Below are 20,929 nucleotides of genomic sequence, written 5' to 3' on the forward strand. Positions count from 1 at the left end.
ACTTCAATAGCAGAAACGTTTCTCTAAGGAATGAAAAGGCAGTTTGTGGGGCAAGGACTTGCATGTAGACTTACTCTGATGCCTGCACCGGGGACAACGCGATGGCAGGCATGCCTGGGACCAAGACGCCGCCATGACCTGAACAGCTCTCTCTATGCCAGCAGTGGAAGGGCTTGGAGAAGAAGACAGGTAACTGTGCCGGGTGAGGAGTGGTCTCACGTCGAGGAGGGAGGTGACCCTCACGAGGAGCAGCAGAGCACCCCTTACTGGTGCCAATCATCAGCTCAGAGGAAAAGACTCGCAGAGTCATAGAATCATAGAATCACAGAATGGTTAGAGGTGGAAGGGACCTTAAAGATCATCGAGTTCCAACCCCCCTGCCATGGGCAGGGACACCTCCACTAGAGCAGGTTGCTCAAAGCCCCATCCAGCCTGGCCTTAAACACTTCCAGGGATGGGGCATCCACAACTTCCCCGGGCAACCTGTTCCAGGGTCTCACCACCCTCACAGGAAAGAATTTCCTCCTAATATCTAATCTAAATCTCCCCTCTTCCAATTTAAAACCATTACCCCTTGTCCTGTCACTACACTTCCTGACAAAGAGTGCCTCTCCGGCTCTCCTGTAGGCTCCCTTCAGATATTGGAAGGCTGCTATGAGGTCTCCCCGGAGCCTTCTCTTCTCCAGGCTGAACAACCCCATCTCTCTCAGCCTGTCTTCATAGGGGAGGTGCTCCATCCCTCTGATCATCTTTGTGGCCCTCCACTGGACCCGTTCCAACAGGTCCATGTCCTTTCTATGTTAAGGACTCCAAAGCCGGACACAGTACTCCAGGTGGGATCTCACAAGTCCGCCAGGCATAAAATTGTCCTCTGGGTTCAGGAACTCCCTAAGTACCAAGCTAAGTATCAGAGGAGACTGATATCTCCTGTTTCCTAGCATACACATCTCCAACCTGTCACCTGTGAACCCTTAGGGGTCTGTAAGCTACGTCACCAGGGGCTCCAAAAACTGCTAACAAACAAATGAATTTCAGGGGTCTGCATTCCATAAAAAGCTGTAAAGCATGAATCTACCAATGTATCCTTATCTCCCAGAACTGGGAATTGCTGTGAAAATAGAAAACAAACAAACAAAACCAGTTTTCAGCCAGTGGCTAAGCTGCAGATAAAATGAAATGCTATTCCTGGTCCATCAAAAAGCATTTAGTTTCTTTTTTTAAACCAATGCAAGCTGGAAATAGGCAAAGCCCAAGTGCTCCACTTTGGAAATGTCATAACAAAACCAGGGGCTGAGAATAACTTGGCATCTTACTTCTTTAGGATAAAACTCCATCTGCAGCGTGAGGGCAGTGAGGCACCGCAGCCACAGAGAGAGCATGAAGACAGACCCAGAGATGGCTGGAGGGATACCATTTCCCTGCCATCTCTGGATGGAAAATAAAAAAACGAGCCTCGAATCCCAGCCACAGCACTTTAATGTTATTCGTTTTAAGACTATTCCTGTAGCATCAAGAGAATAGAGCACTCCTGAAGCACAGGGGCTCAGAGAGGTGGCCAGATGTGCTCAGCGCCTGCTCGCTGGCAGGAGCTGCCACCCCAGAGACACCCACAACCCTGCAGAAAGCAGATATGGAGTGGCTTTACCCCAGACTTCATTTCCTCCTAATCCCTTAAAGCTAGAGATCAGCCTAAACTCTGAAGCACAACATCCAATACCTTTTCCCAAGCACTTTATGGCCACGCACGTTCCTGCTATCTCCATAAGTGCACAGTCTGGTAGATGTATGGTTTTGCTTACTTTTACTAAGTTCATGAACTGAACGACTTCCATGCAGTAATGAATTCCCACCCAACGTTTGTTTTTATGCCTTGTCCTAAAAGGTCACATTCTCTGGTCCAGAATTCATCCGACGCTCCATTAGAGAAAAACGTCCATGCGGATGAACGTTAAAGAGCCAAAACAAAACTGAGCTGCTCAACAGCGGAGCACAGGAAGGGAAATAAGCCCCAGAGAGGCAGTTGTGAGAAAGCAAAATAAAAACCACTTATCCGCGATGGAAAATACCCAAGTGCTTTCAGAGCTGCAGCCTCCTCCTCCTGAACAGGAATGCCAGGAGACCTCTGTCTAGGGCGTCCTTTCTGCACAGCTCCCTGGTTCACTTGCTTATTCGGGACTCGGTGACCGCGATGGCAGAAGCTCTCGTCGTCGTTCTTTTTTTTTTTTTTTTTTCCACGATTAACCCCGACTTAACATTTGCTTAATGAGAGTGAGTGAGCAAGCTGATAGACAATAAGGGCCAAGTCTTCAACCTCGGATCTATTCGCTTTGCTTTCTACCTCGTGCTCTGAAAGGGCGAGATAAGGAAGGCTCTTGGGAGGTCCCTCGGCGGTGCAGCACTTGGGGCAATGGACGCAAAGGCAAAGAGAAGATGAAGCCAAGAACCCCAACAAGGAAATCCACAAATCCCTGAGCATCAGGTGTGTCTTCTGGCTCCTGCAGCAGCAGCAACTCCGGCTTCCCCTCCAGTTCAAGAAAGGGAGTTAGCAGAAATGCTGTGTCGGGCATCCTTCCCTTGACTCCTTCGCTCTTCACAGACTTTTTTTTGCTAACAGGAAGGCAATCACAGAATCACAAAATGATATGGGGTTGGAAGGGACCTCTGGAGATCATCTAGTCCAACCTCCCTGCCAAAACAGGTCCACCTAGAGCAGGTCGCACAGGAATGTGTCCAGGCGGGTTTTGAATGTCTCCAGAGAAGGAGACTCCACCACCTCCCTGGGCAGCCTCTTCCAGGGCTCTGCCACCCTCAAAGTGAAGAAGTTCCTCCTCATGTTTAGGTGGAACTTCTTATATTCAAGTTTGTGCCCATTTCCTCTTGTCCTGTCCCTGGGCACCACTGAAAAAAGACCTGCCCCATCCTCTTGACACCCTCCCTTTAAGAATTTATAAGCATCAATCAGATCCCCCCTCAGCCTTCTCTTCTCCAGACTAAAAAGACCCAAGTCCCTCAGCCTCTCCTCCTAAGAGAGATGCTCCAGGCCCCTCATCATCTTTGTAGTCCTCTGCTGCACCATTTCCAGCAGTTGCCTGTCCTTCTTGAACTGGGGAGCCCAGAACTGGATCCAGTGCTCCAGATGTGGCCTCACTAGAGCAGAGGGGCAGGATGACCTCCCTTGACCTGCTGGTCACACTCTTCCTGTAATTAGTTATAATTAGTACCTGCCAGCAGGTTCACATTTCCAGTACTTAACCTAGACACATCTCGGGGAGGAACAAGCACCCTGCAGGGTCACTGCCCTGCAGAACTGAGTGGGACAGACCTAACTGAACCGGGCAGTAGGAAACCATGGCCATTACCCTCCCCACCTGCTACCGCTGCCAAGCCTGGCTCTGTGGTCCCTCCATCGCACAAGGTTACAAGAGCCAAGAGCAATTCTGGCCTCAAGCCCAGCACTGCTCCACCCTTGGCACAGCAGCAATGCCACCCAACGCTGGTAGGCTGTGCACAAGGAAGGATCTGCCTCCCGTCCACACCCAGGAGGTGTGTTGGTAGCAAGGCACATCTACTGAAAACAGAATCACAGAATCAGAGAATATTTTTGGTTGGATGGGACCTTTGAGATCGTCGAGTCCAACCAACAAAAAAAAAAAAAAAAAAAAAAAGAACCAACCACCAAAACCAAAAAAAACCCACCCCAAAATCCCAGAACACCAAACACGAAAACAAAACAAACACCCACCACAACCACACACCACCCCACCCACAAACAGACACAACCCAACAATCTCGGGCACTAGAGCATGCCCTGAAGTGCCACGTCTACACGTTCCTTAAATACCTCCAGGGATGGCGACTCCACCACCTCCCTGGGCAGGCTGTTCCTGTGCCTGACCACTCTCTCAGAAAAGTAATTCTTCCTAATATCTAGTCTAAACTTCCCCTGTCCCAACTTCACACCACTTCCTCTGCTCCTGTCATTATTCCCTTGGGAGAAGAGGCCAACACCCACCTCTCTACACCCTCCTTTCAGGGAGTTGTAGAGGGCAATGAGGTCTCCCCTCAGCCTCCTCTTCTCCAAACTAAACGTGCCACGTTCCCTCAGCCTCTCCTCATATGACTTGTTCTCCAGACCCCTCACCAGCTTGGTGGCTCTCCTCTGGACACGCTCCAGCAGCTCCATGTCCTTCCTGTAGTGAGGGGCCCAGAACTGAACACAGCACTTGAGGTGAGGCCTCACCAGTGCCCAGTCCAGAGGCACCATCACTGCCCTATTCCTGCTGGCCATGCTGTTCCTGATACAAGCCAGGATGCCGTTGGCCTTCTTGGCCACCTGGGCACACTACTGGCTCATGTTAAGCCGGCTGTCCACCAACACCCCCAGGTCCTTTTCTGCCGGGCAGTTTTCCAGCCACTCTTCCCCAAGCCTGTAGCGTTGCCTGGGGTTGTTGTGACCGAAATGCAGGACCCGGCACTTGGCCTTGTTGAACCTCATCCCATTGGCCTTGGCCCATTGATCCAACCTGTCCAGGTCCCTCTGTAGAGCCTTCCTACCCTCAAGCAGATCAACACTCATCATCGAATCAATCACAGAATCGTCTAGGTTGGAAGGGACCTTTCAGATCATCGGGTCCAACCATCAACCTAACACTGCCAAAAACCACCACTAAACCATGTCCCTCAGCGCCACATCTACCCGTCTTTTAAATACCTCCAGCAATGGTGACTCCACCACTTCCCTGGGCAGCCCCTTCCAATGCTTGATAACCCTTTTGGTGAAGAAATTTTTCCTAATACTCAACCTAAACCTCCCCTGGTGCAACTTGAGCATCACAGCCTGCCGCTGTCACCCTGGAGCTGATGAGACAGTGCAAAAGAAGGCACCCTCATTTAGCTTCTCCGGTCCCCCGCACCTAAGCCGGGCAGACAACAGGAGGATCTCGGCAGAGCTGCTGGAGGAGAAGGAAATTGCTGCAACGAAAGGAAGTGCCCAGCCCCTCTGGACAGAGACAGCCCAGAAATTGCAAAGCCAGCCCATGGAGCAACAGTCTGCAGCACCTCCACAAGAGCAGATCCTGAGCAGTGAAAAAGCAGATCCAGAGAGGTGATTCTGCCACTTTGCTCTGGTGTAGACCTCACCTGGAGTACTGTGTGCGGGTCTGGAGCCCTCAATATAGAAAGGACATGGACCTGATGGAGCGGTTCCAGAGGAGGGCCACGAAAATGATCAGGGGGCTGGAGCACCTCTGCTACGAGGACAGGCTGAGGGAGCTGGGGTTGTTCAGCCTGGAGAAGAGGAGGCTCCGGGGAGACCTCATAGCGGCCTTCCAGTACCTGAGGGGGACCTACAGGAAGGCTGGGGAGGGTCTGTTTACAAAGGCCGGCAAAAACAGAACAAGGGGTAATGGCTTTAAACTGGAAAAAAAGCAGATTTAGATTAGACATTAGGAATAAGTTCTTTACCATGAGGGTGGTGGAACACTGGAATAGGTTGCGCAGGGAGGTGGTTGAGGCCCCTTCCCTTGAGATATTCAAGGTGAAGCTCGACAAGGCCCTGGGCAACCTGGTCTAGTTGGGGGTGTCCCTGCTGACTGCGGGAAGGTCGGACTAGATGACCTTTGAAGGTCCCTTCTGGCCCAGATGATTCTATGATTCTAAGAGCAGATCCTGAGAGCTGAGGGCAAGTAAGAGAGCAAACCAGGCAGCAAGACACCACTCCAGTGGGTAAAGTACCAGGCTGAGAAACGGGGAAGCAGCAACCACTTGGAGCCAGGCGGTGAGGCTGTTGGCACAGGAGAAAGAACAGTATCTACAGCAGTATCTGTGCTTTTAAAATAAAGCAAGGCAGGGAGACGGCAGGCGCATTAACGAGCGCGAGCGGGGAAGGTGAAAAACTATGACACATGGAGGAGATTCTGGACTTGCTTTCAGAAAACGTTATACGGTACTGCAGGTGTGAGGGTCGACAGCTGCTGAAGACGGATTTACCCTGAATTTACCCATCCCAACCCTGCACCTCCAAAATTGCAGAATCACATGGGGCTGGAAGGGACCTCTGGAGATCATCTAGTCCAACCCCCCTGCCAAAGCAATTCCACCTAGAGCAGGTTGCACAGGAACGTGTCCGGGTGGGTTCTGAATGTCTCCAGAGAAGGAGACTCCACCACCTCCCTGGGCAGCCTCTTCCAGGGCTCTGCCACCCTCACAGGAAAGAAGTTCCTCCTCATGTTTAGGTGGAACTTCTTATGTTCAAGTTTGTGCCCATTTCCTCCATATCCCTGGGCACCACTGAAAAAAGACTGGTCCCATCCTCTTGACACCCTCCCTTTAAGTATTTATAAGCATCGATCAGATCCCCCCTCAGCCTTCTCTTCTCCAGGCTAAAAAGACCTAAGTCCAAGTCCCTCAGCCTCTCCTCATAAGAGAGATGCTCCAGGCCCCAAATTGGAGAGAAGCACCATCTTCCCCCAATGACATGCCTGCTCACAGTGCAGGTGACACACTGACAGGCTTTAAATTCCATGCACAAGAGCTCTGCGGAGAGAGCTGGCTCTCTCCCCGTGCCGGCAGGAAAGGCGAGCAGGTAGAGCCTGGGTTGCACATAAATCCCCCCCCACCCCTCCCCTCCACCTTCGTAACAGCGAGCCCTTCACGTCGCTGCTTCGTGTCGCGACCTGCTGGAAAACCATCTCTCTTGTCAGCAGGCTGCTCCCGTTGTGTCCCTGCAGCCCCGGAGCGTGGTGCTGCTGCGGCGAGCAGCGTGTCACGAGCTTCGCAGAGACTCTGCAGGGTCTCAGCAGCGCCGCCTGCGATGCTCGCCCCGCCTGGGGTCTCCTTCACCTCCCTGAAGGGTTGTTTCGCTTGGTTTAGCTGCAACAGCAATTCTTTTATTTGACCAGGTAACCCTGGCGCTTTTTTTTTTTTCTTTTCTTTTTTTTATGCTTCTTTATCTTTTTACGCTACAATCGTGGGTTTACAACCCTAGCGTAATGAGGTAGTATAAAGAAATACAGGCTCGGTGTGATAAGAGGCCTCGAGAAGGGGAGGCAGGGGACGTGGCGTGAAGGAGGACAGGCGTGGGACAGCAAGAGGTGGAGCACAGGCTGGCACTGGCGGCTGCGAACGACCAGTAAAAGGAATGGGGACCTGACGCTGGACAAAGCGGTAACCAAGAGGACCTCTTTCTTTCCTTTCCTATGATAATTACATCCTGACTAATAAGATGAGAATGTTGAGGGCTTCATTATACTAAGAATAAACTCTTGGCTCTCTCTGTATAAGCCGTGCTTCCTTCTTGCCCACAAACGAGACTTTGAGCATCAACACGGTTCTCTGCTACCGACCCATCAGCCTTGATGCAGGCATCTCCTCAGCTATCACAGCATCACTTCCAGGCACAAGACCTGCAAGGCTGTCCCCTCAGCAGAGCCAGCAGATCGCCGTTCAGGCCAGCGCTTCTGTTTAATTGAACGGACTCGGTGCTTCTCCCCCTACCCCTTCACATCTCTGCTCAGAACCCACCAGACCCTAGCTCTCCCAGATACAGCGGCGCGTGTGTTTCCAAAGCCCATCGCTCAACGTCTGGAGCAACGACTCCCGTAAGACCCATCACCGACACACAGCATTTCTCTGACGCATTTTAGGGATGCCGGGCAGAAATATTTTCCCAAGAAGTCTGATGCTGTCTTTCCCCGCAGCGAGACGGCCTGCAGCTTGCTAAACAAAGGCAGGCAGGTCTTTTTACATCCAAAAAAATAGCATCAAGACCTTCTCTGGGAAGCAGCCTCTCGCAAAGCATTTCTAGACATTTCCTTAATATATTCCTAAAATGATTAAGGGATTGGAGCATCTCCCTTACAAGGAAAGGCTGAGAGAGCTGGGGCTCTTTAGCCTGGAGAAGAGAAGGCTGAAGGGAGACCTTATCAATGCTTATAAGTATCTAAAGGGTGGGTTGAAGGAGGATGGAGCCGGACTCTTTTCAGTGGTTCCCAGTGACAGGACGAGGGGCAACGGGCACAAGCTGGAACATGGGAAGTTCCATTCAAATATGAGGAAGAACTTCTTTCCGGTGAGGGTGCCAGAGCCCTGGAACAGGCTGCCCAGGGAGGTGGTGGAGTCCCCTTCTCTGGAGATCTTCAAGACCCGCCTGGATGCAGTCCTGAGTGATGTGCTCTGGGAAATCCTGCTTTAGCAGGGGAGTTGGACTAGATGATCTCCAGAAGGTCCCTTCCAACTCTGACAATTCCGTGATTCCGTGATATTCAGTGCCGTATACGGGCTTTGACAGGGCCTGGTTAGGAGGTTCAGCACAAGCCATGTTCTCTGCTGTCTCAGCACTAGAGCTGGGTTGAGCATTTCTTGCAGCAACCAGTTTATTGCCTGGAACCATAGCTTGGTTCAGGCTGAAACTATTTGACAATTCAGGTCAAATGCCCCCAAACTGGTTAGTGTAAACAAAAAAAAAAAAAAAAAATCACCCAAACCCCGGATCTTTCAGCCCAACACCCTCTTATCTCACCTCCCGTCTGTTGCTCCACGTGAGCTACTGTGGAGCAGCCGAGTTCAAAGCCTGCCTCCACACCTAACGCTCACAGCCCCTCGGGTGGGTTCACGTCCCCTGGGACACGGTGGGTCCTCACACCCATCCCTCCCTCCCGGGTCTGTGATCCGGCCCCGAGGATAATGCACAAACCTATTCACCCCTCGCTGCAGCTTCTGTGACAGTGCCTCAGCTTAACCCTCACTTTTTGCTAAATAGAGAAAATGTGTTTCCTTTTTTTTTTCACCAAAAAGGAAAACGTAACATCTTTTTCCATTTTAGTGAGAATAACTGAAGAATATAAAGCTTGACAAGAGGCTTTTTGGCTGTAGGTTCAATTGCTAAGCCGAGGACAATTGTCCAGCCTTCCTGAAAACATCCTGAACCCAAGGCAAGGAAAACCCCTTGTGACCTTTTACAGCAAAGAAAGGGAAAAGTCCTTGGATAGGGAAAGCCGAAAGCCTGGGCAAGATTTACGTGCAACTTCAACTTAGGAAGCCAAGGCTGGAAAAGAAGGAAAAGAGTTTGCTGTCAAGGAGAAGCACTTTCTGCACTGCACAGCCCAGTAAGAACCCACGTGGCTTCTAGCTGCAGTTGTCACTGTGATCTCTAACACAACTTCAACTATTTCAGCTTGGGCTGAGGAACCACCATCCGTTGGCCTGTTGAAGGCATAGCTATGATGTGGCTAACAAAGATGTCCAACCACTTCTCTCCCACCCAGCTAGGACCCTACGCAAAGCTACGTAATTTCTGGCCCCTCAGCTTCTGCTTTTCTCTTCCTGCTTTGTATTTTTCACATTTTGGGCGTTCCCGCTGCCTGCAACATTTTCTGCACCGGAGCGAGGTCCTTCGTAAACTAAAAGCCTTCTGCTGAGACCCGGCCCTTTCCACCCTTTGCCAAAAAAAAAAAAAAAACAGGTTAGCTGACACGTACTGCTGCCCGCTGCTCTGCTTAGCTCCCTTTGGCAGTAGCCATAGGATTCTGCAGTGCTAGGAAACGCTGGCTCACAGGTGCCTAAACGAGGGAACACCAGAGAGAGCATCAATAACCCCCTGTCAGACAGGGGAAGGTCTGGCATAACTTTAGTTGCCCTCTTTACCGTTCTCTGCTGCTGAGCTTACAGAGGCTGCAACCCAACATCTCCAGCCACCAACTCTGCCTGCTTATACCAGGCACTGGTATTTTCTCTTGCCCTTTAAAACCCAGGCTCAGCAAGGCATTGGGGAATCCCTCTGCGAGGTTTCAAAGCTCCTGGGCCCTGACAACCTCCCCAGAGCAGGACAAAAACCCTCCCAGCTGGGGTTGGACCCTTCTGCCAATAAATTCAGCTGCCTGCTCACAGCAGCACACTCCTGTGGGTTAACTGCTACCTTGCCACTGCCCTACCAAGGAGTTTATGGTGGTTTAGAGCCTCCAGACGAGCCAGACCTCTTGATAACAGATTGGCATGGTCTGTCCTCCCCGCTTTGCTGACTGCAGCCACAAGGGTGGCATGCCCTGTTGTCACGAAGCAGTTAAAGAAAACAAACAAAAAAAAAAAAAAAAAAAAAAAAAAAGAAGTCTCCTGCCTTCCTTCTTTCCCATTCAAAACTGGAGATAATTTGAAACTTAGCTGAATTTCTACTTGATAAAAATGAAACCCAGAAGGGGAAAAAGCACAAGAGGGAACTTTTTTTTTTTTCTGAAAGGCTGAGTTGCATCAGCTGAAGGGACAGGACAAAACTCAGCAGGGAAAAAGACCATCACAACTGAGCTCCCTAAGGGCAGCAGCCATTGTTCAAGCAAAACTGCAACGTTCCACCCATGGCTTTGTACATCTTCGTCAGTAAGGAGACGTTTGGATTCCTCTCCTAGCACGGAGCACGTGAACTCGGCTGCCCAAGCAGAACCCACCTTGCCGGCCGGCGTGCAGAGGGATGCAGAGGGATGGATGTGGGCTGACCCATGGTATGGCCCCCCCGGATCTTTGCCCGCTGTGGTGAGTGGGGCAGCAGAAGCCCACGGAGGCTCTTAGGTCGCCCAAGGATGAGCGAGCTGGGACAGCACTTTCCAATGCAGCTGCATTTCTTGCCACTGCATGAAGGAGGTCCCACTGATGGAGACCTTCCCCTTTCTCAGGGAGCAGGACGCCTGTTCCAGCCCTTTTCCTGCAGGGCCACCTGCTTCCTTGGTAGGCTGTGATGGGCACGGGGCCAGCGCTCAGCTGGTTTCTTGCCCCTGACAGCTCCCCAGAGGAGAAGGGAGAGCACCCATGCCAGCAGTCACGTCTTTCCTTGTGCCACCCAGGGCTTATCTACAAGGAGAAGACGCTCACAGCAGCAAGCTTCGCACAGAAGATGATATAATAAACTGGTGCCTTGTACTTCTCTGCACGTAAGCCCTGGACACACCTCTCAGCTGAGATTCCAGGACCGTCCTCAAGGCTGGTCCGTAAGGCACCGGCCAAATTAAAGTCTTTACCTTCCTAGCACACGACTTGGAGGCTGCTACCCCCTTAACAGCACATCCAGAACCTAAGGAAAGGGGCACGTCTCCTCCGGCACAGACACCAGAGTTTGGGTCCTCCTGATATCCAGCATCCCTCTCATTCCCTCTTTACGCCAGGGCTGTCCCCGCACTGAGGCTGGGGTGCAGAGACCACCCGGCTACAGAAGGCTCTCGGAGGACTATTCAACCAGCATCACAGCATCTGGCCCAACTCTTTTTCTGATATGCTTTCCCTCACAAAACTTCGAGCTAAAACACGGCGCAACTGCAAAAAGATTTCAACAAAGCTCAGTCTCACAGGGAGGTCAGTGCCAAAACACCTTGGAAAACCCATTTAAAACCTTTCAAAATGCAGCCCAAAGATCACGGAAAAGGCAAAACTTTTGATTCTCTCCTTGCATACACACCCATACAATATCACCGTTTTCAACAAAGCTATCCTTGACTTAATGAGATAAGCAGAGAATCAAGTGACCTGTTTTATCACGTCGTAGGACCAAAGTCTTTAGAGAACCTGTGTCACTCAAATGCAGTCACATCTCTCCAAGAGTATCCGGCAGAAAGAGGAACATGGCTCTCAAATACAAGCAGAAGTTCGACCATAAGAGGTTGCCAACTTTTCTTTCATTTGGGTTTTCTTCTCTCTGGTTGCTGGTTCCTGTATCTTTGTAAGGCTGCACAAAGAGGGATGCGGTTTTCAGATGTGGGTTACTTGTCTTCAAGCCACAGTAATCACAGATCCACAGGCTGAAAATATGCCTTCCTTCCAAATACATTTTGGCAAGGCCAGGAAAAATAAACAAGTTTCTTTTTAAAGAAACAAGAGATCCTGAGACGATGGTTTGAGGGTCTGGAGCAGCTCGGTACATTTCAAGTAGCAGAGTCTAAGGGGGAGGCTAGAGATGCCTTGAATGAAGCTGTGCTCTCTGATGGGCTGCCCTCCTTCTCAGGCAAACCACAGCACAATTCCCACCTCTGACCTAACCCCAGTTTTATTCCTGGGAGATGAAGAGAGCGGTAAAAGTAAACACATCAACCCCAAACTCGGGCAGGAACCTTTGATTCCACCTCCTGTTCTACCACCAGGATGGCAAAAGCAAAACTCAGAAGCATTCAGCCAAGCTACCCAGTTGGTTACACCACATTTATGTCATCACGTGCCTACACAGCCTGTCAAATAACAATACCAAGATCAAAACCAATCCGCTCCTTCCACAATTTTATATCAGACAGTGTTTATTTCTGTTGCATGGCACTAAGCTCTCAAAGCTATTTGTACATCCCCTCCTCCCCGCTGAACAGCTTCCTCGCTCCAGTGAATAATGTCTTCAGGATCTTTAATAAATTCTGGAGGTGAACCAGAGCACCAGAACATATTTAGACTCAAGGATCTCCAGGACATCCCAAGCTGGATCAACAAGCTACAGAATACCTTTTATAAAAGAGTCAGATGCCAGGATTTCCTAAGTCTCCTTTGCTTTCTGATCCAGCAGATAAAACCTGTGGCTCCCTGAGATCCAGCAGATCAAATGCCTGCCTCCCTAAAACACACGCTGAGGAAAGCAAAAGTCTGGGAAACCTTTAACTCTTTACAGAATCACAGAATCACAGAATCTTAGTGGTTGGAAGGGACCTTTGAGATCATCGAGTCCAACCACATTAAAAAAAAAAAAAAAAAAAAACAAAACACAAAAACACACAAACAAACAAAAAAACACAACACAAAACCAAACAAACAACAACACCCCCCCAAAAAAAAAAAAAAAAAAAAAAAAAAAAGCAAGCAGCATCCATCAACTAAACCCCACACACAACACCCCACCACAAACCAACAATCCCGGGCACTAGAGCATGCCCTGAAGAGCCACGTCTACACGTTTCTTAAATACCTCCAGGGATGGTGACTCCACCACCTCCCTGGGCAGGCTGTTCCAGTGCTTGACCACTCTCTCAGTAAAGTAATTCTTCCTAATATCTAATCTAAACCTCCCCTGCCGCAACTTCAGACCATTTCCTCTGGTCCTGTCGTTATTCCCTTGGGAGAAGAGGCCAACACCCACCTCTCTACAGTTTCCTTTCAGGTAGTTGTAGAGGGCAATGAGGTCTCCCCTCAGCCTCCTCTTCTCCAAACTAAACATGCCCAGTTCCCTCAGCCTCTCCTCATAGGACTTGTTCTCCAGACCCCTCACCAGCTTGGTGGCTCTCCTCTGGACACGCTCCAGCACTTCAATGTCTTTCCTGTAGTGAGGGGCCCAAAACTGAACACAGTACTCGAGGTGAGGCCTCACCAGTGCCGAGTACAGAGGCACGATGACTTCCCTGCTCCTGCTGGCCACGCTATTCCTGATACAGGCCAGGATGCCGTTGGCCTTCTTGGCTGCCTGGGCACACTGCTGGCTCATGTTAAGCCGGCTGTCCACTAACACTCCCAGGTCCTTTTCTGCCAGGCAGCTTTCCAGCCACTCTTCCCCAAGCCTGTAGCATTGCCTGGGGTTGTTGTGGCCGAAATGCAGAACCCGGCACTTGGCCTTATTAAACCTCATCCCATTGGCCTTGGCCCATTGGTCCAACCTGTCCAGGTCCCTCTGTAGAGCCTGCCGACCCTCAAGCAGATAAGAGAAGAGAAAGAAGGGGAGAAGAGAAATATGCTTGAAAACTGCCATATTCTAACAAACCCTACAATCTAAACTCAGAGCAGCCGCAAAGTTGAATGATGATGGAGCCGGACTCTTTTCAGTGGTTCCCAGTGATAGGACGAGGGGCAACGGGCACAAGATGGAACATGGGAAGTTCCATTCAAACATGAGGAAAAACTTCTTTCCGGTGAGGGTGCCAGAGCCCTGGAACAGGCTGCCCAGGGAGGTGGTGGAGTCCCCTTCTCTGGAGATCTTCAAGACCCACCTGGATGCAGTCCTGAGTAACGTGCTCTGTAACATGCTTTAGCAGGGGAGTTGGACTAGATGATCTCTAGAGGTCCCTTCCAACTCTGACAACTCCATGATTCCATGAACTGCACTGAGGACAGGGAAGAGGAACACAGGGAACTTCAAATCCCCTCCAGCCAGGACTCGGTATCACGCCATTGACCATCAACACAAGACGTGTGCACTAAGACACTTGCTGCTGTGCTAAAACTGAACGCTGCACACAGATATTTTCCCATGAACACTTCTAACGAGCAAAAACCAAACTGGCAGGTGAGAACATAAGCCAGGGAGAAAAAACAAGCATTCCTCTTCTGAAAGCCCCCACTTAGAAAGAGGGAATTTACAGGCAGGCCTGGTTAACTCCATAACCAGAAGATGATGCCAGACCTCCATCTAAAGTTTTCAGATTGAAAACTGTCACTAATTTACATCCAGGGTACCTCTCACCCTGTAGTATGTTTATTATACAGGTGCCTAAAATCAGGGAGCCCTCTCCACGCAGAGCCCAAAGGAAGTATATCATTCCCCGGTGGCAACATGCCTCCATTTTTCAGGACCTCTCTCATCAAGACACCACAACCCAGCCGCAGCTCTGCGGTTGCATGTCCTATGAGCTGGAGAAAAAAGCAGAGTTTGGAAGAAAGCGGAGTTTCGCAGAGGACCAATTTCAGAGCAGCAGCTTTTCTCCCCACCCCACCACATTGCCCGGCCTCGTAAAGCCTCGTGAGAAGGTACCGTACCTGTAGGTGACATACACTGCAGTGCCGGGCTCATCTCTCTCCCAAATCAAAGCCACTCTGTTCGGAGACTTTTCGACGTGTCGATCCAAGCAATTTACTGTAAGAAAACAGAGGTTTAAACGAAGCCTGATCATATCAGCGTCCCTGGAGGTTTTCAAAAGATGGGTTGACATAGCGCTTAGAGACATAGTTTAGTGATGTGGGGGTTTTTTTGTATGGTTTTCTTTTGGGTTTTTTTTTTTATCAGAGTTAGGTTGATGGTTGGACTAGATGATCTTAAAGGTCCCTTCCAACCTAGACGATTCTGTGATTCTACATTCAAGGTGCTCTGTAAACTTAGCATGGTCGAGTGTAAGAGCAAGCTAGAGTAAGATGAATTTGTCACCTAGCTAGCCACACACTCATTTATAACATGGGGAGCGACAGCATTTGTAGCACTGGTAAAGCTGTCCTTTGCCATCTCTGTAGGATGCAAATACTACAAATACTAGAGTTAATTGGTCCAGCTGCCCTAGAGGTGGCGTCCCCATGAGAGGCCTCAGCTGATTCAGCTCAGCTTAGCTCCCCCGACAAAGCTTAAACCAGCCCAAATCTCTCCCCTGCTCCCAGCAACACAAAGACAAGACGCTCTTTTGATGTTTTTGCTCCCCAGAGCACTTCACTACATCAATCTGAAAGACTGCCTTCCCCAGCTCGCTTTTTTAGCGCTGCATTGTTGGAATTTTCTAATTAAAGCTCATGTGAAACATCTTTATCCCAGGGTATAGCAGAAGAGCTGAGCCTCAGCTAACTGAAAACATCCAAAACTTTAGGGTCGAGGGCAAACTCACAGAGCACAGACATCGGGGAAAGAGGAACACGTCTCAAGCTGTGTACTACACCTCCTAAAACTTAAAAGGTATAAGATTACCTCCTGAAGGTGCATCTCTCCCCCCAGTAACCTGAGGTGGAGGAAACCTGAACACCTACATGAGCTGCTCAAGTGGACTTAGGGAGAGCACCCACCCTGAAGAATCCACCCAAGAAACCTGCCTGCATGCTCGGCAGGAGCCTGCCTGAAGGGCAGAGATTAACCTTGTAAAGTATTCATTCCAAGCCCAAACTACACCTACTTATTTCATTGTAATCTTCCAAAGGCACTCACTTTATTCCAACAGACAACCATTAAAAACCAGTCAGGCGGACTGCTGTACAACTCAGAGGAAGCCCTTAAAATAATTGCTGAGCTTCCGATCATATTTCCTGGAAACATGAATACTGGCGGGGAAGGATTTCATTTCTGCAGATAATTTGAAGTGGAACGAAAGCTGCCGATTGCTGTCACAATTTGTGAGGTTTAAGGGAACGGCAGCCCAGGAGTAAGCTCCGGGTGTTCTGTGATGAATTCTGTGATCACAGCTGATTTCCGCCACCACACGGAGGGTGGAACAAGCCCCTAAAGGTGCACAGAGAGAGAAATCCCTCAAAATTTGGTGCATTTCATGATAAGAACAACTGTCCATCTCAAAAACATGAAAAAGCGCTCTTCAGCTGTTTGAAGCCTTTTATTTTTTAATGTAACTTCCTGCAGCGATACTATAAAACTAAAGGAGATAAAGAGCCATTTCTTAGGCCATCCTAATAGGATAGGGAAAGACAAAAGGTCTAACAGGGAATGCTTTAAGCAGTTAAACACTGGTTTCCTCCACCGTCCGTCCATAGGTAACTGGATCTGCTGCGGTTTGGTCCGTGACCCTTAGCAACTCCCAGCTCATTGCAGGAACACCCTCAGGTATTGTGCCACACTACAGTAAATCACATTTCTTACTCGTGAGCAGCCATACTGGCCTTCAGAGGGAATTTCTGCTGCAGCAAGCCCCAGCTGAGCCAAGCCGTAGCTTTAGCTCTTTGCACAGAGCTGAAGAAGGGGCAGGTGAACCAGGGCCAAACGCTGTTATTTCCTTCCTGACCTTATTCTTTACAAGAGCCTTTCGCTCATTTTACAGAATAGAATTTAGTGACCTTCCCCTTACTATTCCACCTTAGTGGTTTCTCCAGACGTTTTCTTGCCTCCTCCTCCACACTTTGAAACAATTCATTTTGGTCGGACATTTTCCTGAGAACCCAATGCCCTGGTTGGAAGTGCAGCGGTTTGTTGGGTTATTCTCCTACGATGCAATAAACCCCAAAGCACTGAAGCTCAGAGTTTCCCCAAACCCTACCGCAAGGTCTCCCCGAGCAAAAAGCAGCAGATGACTCAGTTGCCTGTGGTCCAGATGTGCTGGGAGACGGGCACACAGGATGCTCTGGATGAGGGACCTGACCCGTTGCCGTGTTTCTGTAACCAGTGTGCGAATCAAGAGATCAAGGGACAAAATCAAAGCCTCCTAGCAGAAAACAAGCCACTCAGCTGTGGCCGAGTACCATCTTCATCGTGCTTTAAAAGATGAAAACCAGCAATAGCAAAACTGTTTAATCCTGTGCATCCGTGTTTCAAAGGTCTATGATTTCTTTTTACCTATGCAAAGATAACCAAGTGGCATTTAGTGCCTGCTGAAGAACCAGACCCAAGACACGATCTAAACTCAGGCCCAGCAACATCTAGATTTCAGACACCTGACCCCCATGGGATCCAGAAGAAGGTGCTGATCCCACTCTACAGCGGAAAGAAACAGCTCCCCAAAAGTCTCTGTGCTCAGACAAGGTCTTCCTTTCAACAGGAATCAGTGAAAAAAGAAGCCTGGCTAAAATCCTTCCGATTGCTGGGTGCTGGAAGCAGGGCTGTACACACACCTCCATCATCTTGGGATCCACTGCTGGGAATCATCTCCGGGGAGGAGATGCTCCCCTGTGTTCTCTGAACACAGACCTGGGGATGGTGTGCACTTTTGCTGTGCGAAAAGGTGGCAAGAGATGTTGCGGTTCCTGTACTACCGAACCAGTGATTCGAGCACCCTCCCAGGGATCAGAAATGAAGGTAAGAAAAGTACATCCCTGTTAAAAGACTTCACCACCGAGTTGTACCGCAGCTGGGGCTGGGGCTTACTCCCACTGGATGAAGCAGGGTCACAGCACAGAAGAGGCAAGATATGTCCAGGGAGAAACTCAGAGGTAGTCAGGACTGTCAGGGCAGATTTTTCTCTCCCTTCACATAAGTGGGGACGTTGGAGGAAAAGACCCAGCTCACCGTTTAAGACAGAAAAGAGGATGCGGCTTCCACCATAAAAGACTGGGATTCACAACATCCCCCACCTTTGGTTCACCTTCTCGTCATTGCTGCGGAGCCCACCACGGGACAAACCAGCACCCGGCTGCCGGGGTTGAGGGTGCCACAGCCGAGTTCAAGGCATCCCTGCCGGCACGGCACCAGGGATCATAGAATCATCTAGGTTGGAAAAGGCCCTTGGGATCATTGAGTCCAACCATCTACCCTACTCTACAAAGTTCTCCCCTACACCATATCCCCCAACACCACAGCTACGTGACTCTTAAACTCATCCAAGGATGGTGACTCAAGCACCTCCCTGGGCAGCCTGTTCCAGTGTCTGATCACTCTTACTGTGAAGAGTTTCTTCCTAATGTCCAGTCTAAACCTACCCTGTTGCAGCTTGAACCCATTCCCTCTTGTTCTATCCCTAATTAGCTGAGAGAAGAGACCAGCACCAACCTCTCTACAATGTCCTTTCAAGTAGTTGTAGAGAGTGATGAGGTCTCCCCTCAGCCTCCTCTTCCTCATACTAAACAGTCCCAGCTCCTTCAACTGCTCTTCATAGGATTTGTTTTCCAGGCCCTTCACCAGCTTCGTTGCCCTCCTCTGCACCCGCTCCAGCACCTCGATATCTCTCTTGGATTGAGGTGCCCAAAACTGGACACAATACTCCAGGTGTGGCCTCACCAGTGCTGAGTACAGGGGCACAATCACCTCCCTACTTCTGCTGGTCACGCTATTTCTAATACAAGCCAGGATGCCGTTGGCTTTCTTGGCCACCTGGGCACACTGCTGGCTCATAATCAGCTGCTTGTTAATTAGAATCCCCAGGTCTCTTTCTTCCAGGCAGCTTTCCAGCCACACTTCCTCAAGCCTGTACCGATGCGTGGGGTTGCTGTGGCCCAAGTGCAGAACCTGGCACTTGGTCTTGTTGAAACTCATCCCGTTATCGTTGGCCCATCGATCCCATCTATCCAAGTCTCTCTGTAGAGCCTCCCTGTCCTCAGGCAGACCAACACTCCCGCTTAACTTGGTGTCATCTGCAAACTTACTGATGGTAACGCTCTATGTCCTTATCAACCCCGCTCGGATCCGAGAACCACGTCGGGGCTGGGGCTGGGGCCGGCTCTCATCCGAAGGGATGGGTGGCTGTCGGGGAAGCAGCACCAGGGAGAGAGGCTCAGCCAGGGCCATCCCTGGCTTGGGATTCTTCTCCCCGCTTCCCAGCAACGCCCGGCAGATTTTCTCCGAGCGCCACCCGACCCAAATCCTCGGGTTTTTTTTCCCCACACCCCCCACCAAAAAGAAGGGCGAAAACGACCCCGGCGGGAAACCTCCCGACCGGCCCGACGGCAGGAGCCCGGCAGCACCGGCGGGGCGACCCCCGGGGGGTGCGGCGGGGGATGCGGGGGCCCGGGGGACGCCTTACCGGAGACGTTGAGGCGGCCGCCCAGGAACCAGCGGGTGTCGGCGGCGGCCGGCCCGGCCCGGCAGGCCGTGTGGAAGGGGCTGTCCCAGCGCAGGGCCCCCCGCGCCACCTCCGCCCAGAAACCGGCGGGGTCGCGGGCCGCCCTCTCCCTCCAGACCCGGTAACCCCCGGGGGGAAGCTCAACCGGACCCCCCGCCCGGCCGCAGCAAAGCCTGGGGGCGACCGGTAGCCGTCCCGCCGGCAGCGGGCGGCTGAGGGCCCGCAGCACCCGCGCTCGGGCCGCCGCCAGCGCCATGGGGCAACTGCCCGCCGTCGGGGCCCCGGCGCCGCGCCCGGCCCCGGCGCCGCCCCCGCCCGCCGGGAGAGGGACCGCCTGCGGGGAGGAGCTGCCCCCAGCGGGGCGGCACCGGGAGCGCCCCGCCGCCCCCACGGGCACCCGGCAGCGGTTGTCCCACGCACTCCGACCGCCCCGGGATCGCCCCGCGGCCGGGGACACCCCTGGGAGCATCCCACACCCAGAGACACCCCACAGGGCGCCCCGTGGATCGCCCCATGTCCAGGGACACCCCTGGGAGCATCCCACACCCAGAGACACCCCACAGGGCACCCCAGGGTTTCCCCTCAGCCAGGGACACCCCTGGGAGCATCCCACACCCAGAGTCACCCCCACAGGGCACCCCGGGGATTCCCCGCAGCCAGTGACACCCCCAGGAGGATCCCACACCCAGAGACAACCCCACAGGGTATCCAAGTGTTGCCCCTCAGCCAGGGACACCCCTGGGAGCATCCCACACCCAGAGATACCCCACAGGGCGCCCCGTGGATCGCCCCATGTCCAGGGACACCCCTGGGAGCATCCCACACCCAGAGACACCCCACAGGGTGCCCCCGGGATAGCCCCATGTCCAGGGACACCCCTGGGAGCATCCCACACCCAGAGACACCCCCACAGGGCACCCCAGGGTTTCCCCTCAGCCAGGAACACCCCTGGAAGCATCCCACACCCAGTCATCCCCCAGGGCGCCCCCGGGATCGCCCCATGGCCAGGGACACCCCTGGGAGCATCCCACACCCAGAGACACCCCACAGGGCACCCCGGGATTGTCCCGCACCCAGAGGGATGCCTCAGCCAAGCCTCACAACCTTGGGAACACCCACAGCATGCCTGCAGGTACACTCCCCCCAGAGAAGACACCTACCCAGCTGCACCCCCTGTGTCCACACAGCCCCGGGAGCAACCCCCGGAGTCACCTGCAGAGATACCCCCTGCACGTACCACCGCCCTGGGAACATCAGCAGCACCGAGGTGGAGGCAGAGGTGCACCCACAGGTTCCCAGGCCCAGCCAGCACGCACTGTGACACACACAGCAGCACTCAGTGTCCCACCAGCAGCAGCTGCCCATCGGCCACACACCTGGACACCGACCCAAAAGCCGACTCCAGCAGTGGCAGGGTCCTCAAACGGCGCAGCCAGCCCTCACGCACCGGCAGGTCTTGTGAAGGTGGGGAGGTGGTAAACACGCTGCGCCCTCACCCACCGCCACGTGTCATACCCCGTCCCCTCTTTGCTGGAAATGGGGGTTAGTCTCACTTACTTACCCACATTTTGCTTGGC

General features: G+C 51.9%; 1 protein-coding gene across 2 annotated transcripts in view; it reads right to left on the bottom strand.

Moving 5' to 3' along the window:
• The window catches only part of ACSS1 (acyl-CoA synthetase short chain family member 1), a 52,776-nt gene extending 33,136 nt beyond the window's left edge, over positions 1-19,640 (bottom strand). Inside the window, exons 1-2 of one of the 2 annotated variants that reach the window (XM_074166114.1) lie at positions 19,314-19,640; positions 14,698-14,794 (exon numbers count right to left, since the gene is read on the bottom strand). In XM_074166114.1, the coding sequence (XP_074022215.1) occupies positions 14,698-14,794; positions 19,314-19,608 (392 nt within the window). In that variant the 5' untranslated portion in view covers positions 19,609-19,640. The remainder of the gene's footprint in view (positions 1-14,697; positions 14,795-19,313) is intronic. The other variant, XM_074166106.1, reaches the window with a different exon arrangement.
• Positions 19,641-20,929: the final 1,289 nt, after the last annotated feature.

This window comes from Numenius arquata, chromosome 2 (assembly GCF_964106895.1).
Source record: "Numenius arquata chromosome 2, bNumArq3.hap1.1, whole genome shotgun sequence".
In the NCBI taxonomy this organism is placed as follows: Eukaryota; Metazoa; Chordata; class Aves; order Charadriiformes; family Scolopacidae; genus Numenius; species Numenius arquata.